Genomic DNA, 8127 nt, shown 5'->3' on the forward strand with positions numbered 1-8127 from the left:
ATGGAGCTCTGATAGAATTAGCGGAAATTCTTTCAAAACACAAAAAACACGCGCGCGTAGTTTCTTAAACTCTGGTTATTTTGTTCACATTGATAACTTTAAAAGTTTTCAGTTTTTATTTCACTTTTACAATTTAATTTAAATTAAATAGTACATTTCTGTGGCTGCTATCATCATCATTCATCAAATGTTGTTAGCATTCTGCTCTGTTCCGTTAATTCTGGTTCAGCTTAGAATCGTATAGTATCGTGGTTTTTGTTTTTACGTGAATGGGTTATCTGGCTATCATAGCTATCATCAGGAGCTGAATCGGCTGAATTCGACCAAATATTTTTCTTCTTTGTTTTTACATATCCGCCTTCGACGCAAGATACAATAATACGTAAACTATAGATTATAAGAGAAAGTGATCACGTGGTCTGTACTTTAATTCTTTTATTCTGTTGTAATAACTATGCTGCTGTAAGTGAACAAGTTTCTGTTATGGTTTCTTTGCAGTGAAACTGTATTCTTATCTTGTATTGTATGTAAGTGTGTAAAAGAGAGTGTTCGCGTGTGTGTGTTTCTGTGTGTATGTGTATGAAGGGGGAAAAGTGTGAATTTGTTTTTTCTTACTGAATATCATTGCAACGGATTTATCGGATATTTCAGCCAAGTGTTTACTTGAAATACTCTAACAACTCATGTCCCGAGAGAGGGGACAACTCCTCACCGTCAAGATATTGCTCCAAAACTCTGCCCCGCAGGAAGCTTTTTTCAAAGTTACTGAAAAGCAAAAAGAAAAGGTTCACTTGATTGATCGTATACTCATATTTTGTTGTTACAAAGCTTACCTTAGCGTATCGAAAGATACCGTGTTCCGAGAGAAAATGTTCAGATTTGTTTGGTTCGATACCAGCGTAAGCCTGCCTGTTCCGTAGAAGCATTTGCTTTGTGATATGTGGAAAAACAGGATGATGCTAAGATTGGAAGATTTCTGTTGGATAGAGAGAATTATTAAATATAAAAATGCTTTGAGTGATTATGAAGTGAAGTTGAACGCACTCTGGAGATATCGATGGAGCCTACGAACTCACTCCAAAGCAAGAGAAATGGCAATAGCTAACTATGACTATCTCGCAAGAAACCAAAATCACTTTCGACTAGTGCTGCATCATAAAGAAAATGCAATTGTACCGCTCTCGAAGGCAACTTACGCTTAAAAAAACAAAACTGAACTTTAACAATTATTTTTAAATCCTGAGACTTCTTTATTTGTAGGTTTGGATCGATTACTAAGTGCCCAAAACAAACGTATCGCTGTTTCAATGACGATGTTAGGATTGCTCTGTTCAAGGTTTGGATCAATCAAGTCTTGAAAAATTAAATCTCGATTACCAAACATGTTTATTTGCGAGTGAGTTTCTTCCAGGAATTTGAACGTTTTCAATTTGGCTGTTTTAATGAAAACATACAAGAACCCTAAACCTATCAGCTTAAATTAGGCGGATATCGAAACGAAAACAGTCGTCATTGAGAAGTCTGTTGGCATTTTTACTGTTACCCTGAGCGTTGCAGAATTCTGAATATGACCTTTGGGCAAAACACTTAATCATGGGTGCACCACAGGGAAGCAATCTGGGTGCACTTCAGCTTTCAATACATTTGAATTATTTAACAATTATGAAGTGGATTTTTCGAAACGCAACACCAAGGCTGATTTTACTATTAATCTGACAAATACTCTTCAGTAAAATCGGCATCAACCGACGGAATATAAAATTTAAGTATCGTGCAAGATTAAAACAAGTTATCAAGAAATGTCGCTAAGCCAATCTTAAAAGGTTGAATCAACCCTCACCATTTAAGCTGCTTGTCTGATTCGTAAAGGTTTCTAGAACAATGGTTCCTTATTTCATCAAGACAACTCTGACAGCTGGAATGTCTGCTATTTGTCAGAATTCAATTTATTGATTCATTTACGTTGTTCGCCGAAGTACTGTTTTGCAAAATCACTATTGAAAAAGTGATTGTCTTTCCTAAATTACTCTGGATTTATTTGACCCCGCAGTAAGTCATCTAATTTCTCATTTACATCCCACCCCAAAATGAAAACAGAACACCCCAATCTTACCTTCAACAGCTTGGTCAGCTTGGGTTGCAGCGAGGCATTGAAACTCCACCCATCCGCGCTGCTGTCTGCCGCCTGCTGGACCTGTTCAACCGATGCCGCGTGTACGACGAAATATCTCACTTTGCCTTCCTGTTTTTTGTTGTGGTTATTGTTATTCTGGTGTTGCTTATTACTGCTACCACCACCTCCGCCGCTAACTACGCCGCCGCCACCACCACCACCATGATGATGATGCTGCTGATTCTGGTGCCGGTTCTGATGTTTACCTCCGTGGTTGCCATTGTTGTTATTGTTGTTGTTACTGTGGCCACCACTCGGTCCATGCTTGAAGTCGTTCGGAGAAAAGTTGAACGCATTCTGGGCACCATTGTTCAGGTTCAAATGGTTCTGTATCACAGGTCGCGGCTTCTGGCCTATGTTTGTGTGACCGGCAAAGCCGAGGTGCCGTTCTTCCTCCTCCAGCAGCCGGGCTACCGTATTCAGCAGGTACAGGTCGTTCGCGTTGGGCTGATAGCCCCGGGGATTGCTGATAAACTTCAGGAAAAGTGCACTCAGTTTATGCCGGAAGTGAAACACGGACATGCCGAAATCACTGTTCACGGCAAAGTTTATCCAGTCGTCTATAATCAGTTTACTCTTGTCGGACATGTCATGTTCGTCGTTGTCGGAATTGGACTCGTCCAAATCTTTCCAGTGTATAAGCGATTCTTCTTCCAGCAAAAACAGCGGACCGCAAAACAGTGCGATCGCTACAGGCGCCACAACCGTATTGCACTTAATCAGACAGTGCGCTCCAGCTCGGGTTTTCTCCTCGAAAACAATCCACTCGGATGGAAGCGATAAGATGCTCTCCTTGTTCTTCTTCAGAGACTTGTCCCGGATGACCGAGCTCGGATGAGGGCTTATTTTCTTCTCGATTCTGGTTTTAATCGTTGCATTCTCCTTGTCCACTCGGCAGACATTGGGATACAAGCCGGCTACCAAACAAGCCTTCACCACAGCCCAGCTGTCCGAATGCTGGTTCAGATCCTGGATGTTACCCGGGCCGTAGCTCTTCACCAAACCCACCGAACGAAGATGGCCGAGAATTTTACTCCGCAAGCTGGCGATAGTGTCCATCGTGCCCGAGTTGAGGAAGTAACGATTGCAAAACTGGCGCTCCTTCATCGACGGTTTAACTTCATTCCACTTTTGGAACGCTCGCAACAGACACAGACAATCACTGTATGAATCTTCGGCCATATCCCGTTTCGATTTCGCCGCCCGATCTTTATCAGCGGCCGTCGTCGGCAGTATGAAAGGATCGTTCACGCTGAGAGCACTAACTATTGTGAGGATCGGATCGATACACTTCAAAAAGATTCCGTAGAGTAGGATTTTTCCAAAGCGGGCGTCCACCGGGAGATCTGCGAGGATGAGTCCCAGCTCCGTAAGGTTTTCATCATCGTCCAGAGCGCCCAACTTTTGCAGTAGTTTGATACTTTGCTTGATGCTCATCGGGGACGGTGGCTGGATGGCTTTGCTCAAAAAGTTAAGAATCGATGTGTGGCTGGCAATGATCGAAGTTTGCAGGCATATTTCCGTCAACGGTACCCGCAGGATCTCTGGAAGTGTAAACTTGTCCATGGATTCAAACCGCTGCCTCGTGAACAGACGGAAACAAATACCGGGCTTCGTTCGGCCTGCTCGACCGGCTCGCTGTGTGGCACAGGCTTGCGAAATCCACGTTGCCGTCAGTGATGTCGTCGATGTTACCGAATCGTAGTGTTTCTGCTTCACCTTGCCGCTATCGATGACGTACACCACATCGTCAATGGTGATCGATGTTTCTGCGATGTTGGTCGAGAGAATGATCTTCCGAGTGCTGGGCGCCACTGGCTTGAAGACGGCGTTCTGATCGTTTGTCTGCATATTACTGTGCAGCATGTAGATCCGGAAATTGTTCGACCCATTCAACCGGCCACTCAAAGTTTCGTACTGCTCTAAAATGTCATCATAGCCCGGTAGGAAGACCAAGATTGCTCCCGGTGCCAGCTGTGTGCAAATGTACAAAATGATATCCAATATCAAGCGATGATCTATCTTTTCGTCGTTCACAGTGCTGTGGTAAACGTCGAGAAGCACCTTCGACAGCTGCTTCGGTGGCGATTGCAACTGTAGTGCTTGCTGTTGCAGTTGTTGCTGTGGATTAGTGGCCATTTCTAGCAGCTGACAACATCCACTGTATCCGTTGATACTAAGCGACCAGTCCAACGCCGTATAGTTATGTTTGCCTTTTATCGACGGGTCGGCACCCATATCCAGCAGGCGTTTGACCACGTTAGTGTACCCTAGAACAAAAATCATACACTATTAACTTTGAAACTGTTTCCCCTAGGCCACTCACCTTTGGCAGCAGCAATCATCAGGGCCGTCATCTTCGTTTCTGTGTGTTGGAAATTAATCGGATTATTCTCGTCTTCGACGAGGTAGAAAAAATGATTAAAATCTTCCGGATTGTTCTCGATCCAGCACAGCTCCAGGATGTCGTTCATCAATAAAATCGTCTCATCGTCCATGTTAGCTGTGTTGATTCCGTCCAGGCGCTGCTGATTCTGGCACATCGCTCTGGCGAAATCCGGTGTGCTCTTAAATTGTCGCTTAACGTCGTTAATCTTTGCATTGTAGCTGTCCACCCGGAACAGCACATCCTCCAGGTAATAGTTTTCGATGGGAAACAGCCTGCCAGGAATTTCGATCAGCGGGCTGTTGTTGAAGTAGCGCGAAAACGTGTTCGACTCGATGGTAGCCGACATCAGAATGATCTTTATGTTCGTATGCTGTAGGACCTTTTCCTTGAGCGAGATCAGCAAAAAGTCCGAGTACTGATCTCGCTCGTGCACTTCATCCACGATTATGTGGGTGACATCATTAAGGATACTGTTGGCGTTTTTGCCCATCAGACAACGTAAAAGAACCCCATTCGTGCAGAAAATTAAGTTGGTAACCGGGCTCAGTCGACTCTCCAACCGTATTTGATAACCAACGGTCTGTCCGACGGGTTCGTTACGCTCGAAACTAACCCGATCGGCAACGGTGATGGCAGATAGACGCCTCGGTTGCGTACAGATTATCCGACACGATTCGCCGCGCTGTGTGCTCGATTCCAGAATGTATTGCGGAATTTGGGTGGTCTTACCAGAGCCGGTACTGCCGGACAGAATCATAACCTGGTTCTGGTTGAGACAGTTAAGGATCGCCTCTCGGAAGGGTGCGATCGGCAGTCGGAGCCGCTCCTGGATGACCTGCATGCTCGAATTCGACGGTGGCGGGATGCACTTGACGGAATTGTTCGGTGAGCCCAGGTTCAAACTGTATGCCGTCAGACAGGGGAATATCTTTCGCCTGGCGTGTGATTCGGCAATTTCCTTCTGAAAACCGCCCTGCTTGTGCAGCAGCATCTGGATCATTTTGCTGGAGTTCTCGCTCATGTTCAGACTGGCATCGTCGTGGATGAGTGACAGAATGTTCGATTTGTAGATCGTCAGGTAACGTAGATTGCCTACGGGGGTAAGGAAAAGGGTCACGATTCTATTCTATGTAACTTATGGTATACATCTAGATTTAACATTGCGCTGTGAGAAAGGTTGTTTCTGCACTCAAGTCTCTAAGGCGGATAAGAAATTAGTTTAAACATTGAAGATTATAAAAACAAATTGACCAAACTCAACTGCTGTAGAAACTAGCTTCGTTATTTAGTAAGCACACAAAACACAAAACAAAACAGATTCTCAAATTCGCCCCCCGAACCGAGCCCGTCCGGGGTCAGCCCCTGTTTTGGACCACCTAATTCTTCCCATCCCAACAACCAGACCACTCCCCCACAGCTTTCGTTCACTCACCTTTCCCGTGGGATCGCGACTTGAGCGATTTATTTTTGACGTAATCGTGAATGTACGCCCGGTGCTCCCGGGTAAACGAGGCAGGAAAATCGAACTCATTCAGCTTCTCGTCCTGCACGAACTTGTCGATCATGTAGTGAATCGCGATGCGGACGTCCTCCTCGATGTTTACGTTGTTGGTTTTTGTAGCCCCTCCCGTTTCTCCTCTGCCTTTGGCTGAACCAGCTCGGCCGGCCATGTTGGAGCACTGCTCAGGTTCAAGCAAAATTTGTTCCCCAAAAGTAGGAAAGAAAAACACTGATTTAGAGCACCGAACCGTACACTTCAACACCTTTACTAACCTCAGCTGGACCGGGGTTGTATTGCGCAAACAGTGGTTGGAAAAAAATCCGCCCCGGAGTGGAAACAATTCAAAAAAATAACATTTATTACGCAGATGACGATTTTTCCACCTTTTCACTACTGAAGAGCCCACCAAATTTTTCTAGCTCTGCTGTCAATTTTTTGTTGGAGAAGTATTGTATAAAAAAAATTACGCAGTCACTCACCTCGAGCATGTGGCACTCACGAGCAAGGTTGCTGTATAGATATGGTAGGCCAAAAATAAGCTATACGAAACAAGGGCATTTTATCCAATCGGGACTACGAAGCTGCTGATATTTATTTGGTTTTTCGCATAAGGGATCATTCAAATAATACATAACGCTCTAGGGGGTGTGGGGCAAGACGCGACAGCTGGCTTCTTTTTTTCTTCTCGTAACGGCCGGCATCCTCGTTGAAATTTTTTTGAACGTTCCACACCGTTGATGCCAGAATGATTATTTTTAACAACTTTTGCAGGTCAATGAAATTAAACAAATTTAAAATGTAATATATATAGGCGAATAATACTCAATTTTTATTTATTATTTTATGTTCAATAAAGCATACTTCTACTATCAATTTTTTGACGTTGGACTAACGTCTATATCGAAGTTAGGCACCTGAATTTGAAGATCTAGTAATTCAACCGGGGAAAACCAGGGAAAAGTGGTCAGGTTTTGAGCGCTTATATATCAGTCATTTCTTTTCAGAATTTCGAGGTTTTGGCATCAACCGATCAGAAATTCTTTTACGGTTGAATTTATGTAACAAAAATAACCTATTGTTCGAGATACACTATTGAAAAATTGATAAATCACATCGATTGTCTAAATCATACCGAGCAACCAATCACCACCTCTCTTCACAAGCACAGTCGACACTAACGGATACAACCGATCTGACTTTGTAAACAGTCTCACAGCTTTCAACCAATAACGAGCTCGCTTTCGGTAGTTGCAACAGGTGTTTCAACACCGTTTTTAAATGCTTCTTTTATCATTACCACTGAACAGATTCTAAACACCAATGGCTTGATTGATAGGGGAAATATTGCGCAAGATTGTCATATAATAATTTAAATATGTTTTCGATACTAAACTAGTTAAAAGTTGTGTTAAAAGTCGTGCACATTCAACCAATCACAAGCTCGCTTCTTGTTTGCTCGCGGATGGATTTTTGCTTTGGGCTATATAATAGCCTGTGTCGTCTCATAGCAGTCATCAGTTAACAAGTGAAAGGCCACCAGGCCGGTCTTATATAATCAGCAGCGGTGGCTGATTCCAGCGGCCAAACTGAGCTGCAGCAGAACCAGAGCGGTGTGGTATCAGGCAGCAGCGGCGGAGGTAGCGGGAAGCTGCATTTCTTCATTCAGTTCGGTGCTCCTTCGATCTGAGTTGGACCCCACCAGCGGGAATCCAATTCAGATATCGTTGGGTGAAAACGTTGGGTGTGTGTGCAGTGTGCACATATAGCGCAATGAGTATAAAAGAGAGGTGAGGAGAAAACCTACTAACACTTGCACGCGCCCCTCTGCTTGCCCCCTTCTGCCCAGAGATGATGCCAAATAGTGACGTAGCTATTTGAGTTTACCATTGAGTTCGTCTAGTTGTTTTCATTTGAAGCATTTACTAATGCTAGGAAAATGCACTCTCCTCCTCACCTCTCTTTTATGCTCATTGCATATAGCGTATGTGCATCTGTATTGCTATGACATTTGCGATGATAGGGATGGCGCTGTTGCGTGTGTATGGCTAGCTATAGCGTGTGTAA

General features: G+C 44.0%; 1 protein-coding gene across 1 annotated transcript; it reads right to left on the reverse strand.

Moving 5' to 3' along the window:
* Nucleotides 1–57: 57 nt before the first annotated feature.
* On the reverse strand, nucleotides 58–6494 carry LOC129723981 (3'-5' RNA helicase YTHDC2-like). Its single transcript, XM_055678522.1, has 6 exons — nucleotides 6336–6494; nucleotides 5995–6241; nucleotides 4500–5654; nucleotides 2114–4443; nucleotides 834–976; nucleotides 58–765 (listed from the first exon to the last, which is right to left on the reverse strand). The coding sequence occupies exons 2-6, from the start codon at nucleotides 6230–6232 to the stop codon at nucleotides 660–662; spliced, it is 3972 nt and encodes a 1323-aa protein (XP_055534497.1). The 5' UTR covers nucleotides 6233–6241; nucleotides 6336–6494; the 3' UTR covers nucleotides 58–659.
* Between the last annotated feature and the right edge of the window lie 1633 nt (nucleotides 6495–8127).

The sequence above is a fragment of the Wyeomyia smithii genome, chromosome 2 (assembly GCF_029784165.1).
Source record: "Wyeomyia smithii strain HCP4-BCI-WySm-NY-G18 chromosome 2, ASM2978416v1, whole genome shotgun sequence".
NCBI lineage: Eukaryota > Metazoa > Arthropoda > Insecta > Diptera > Culicidae > Wyeomyia > Wyeomyia smithii.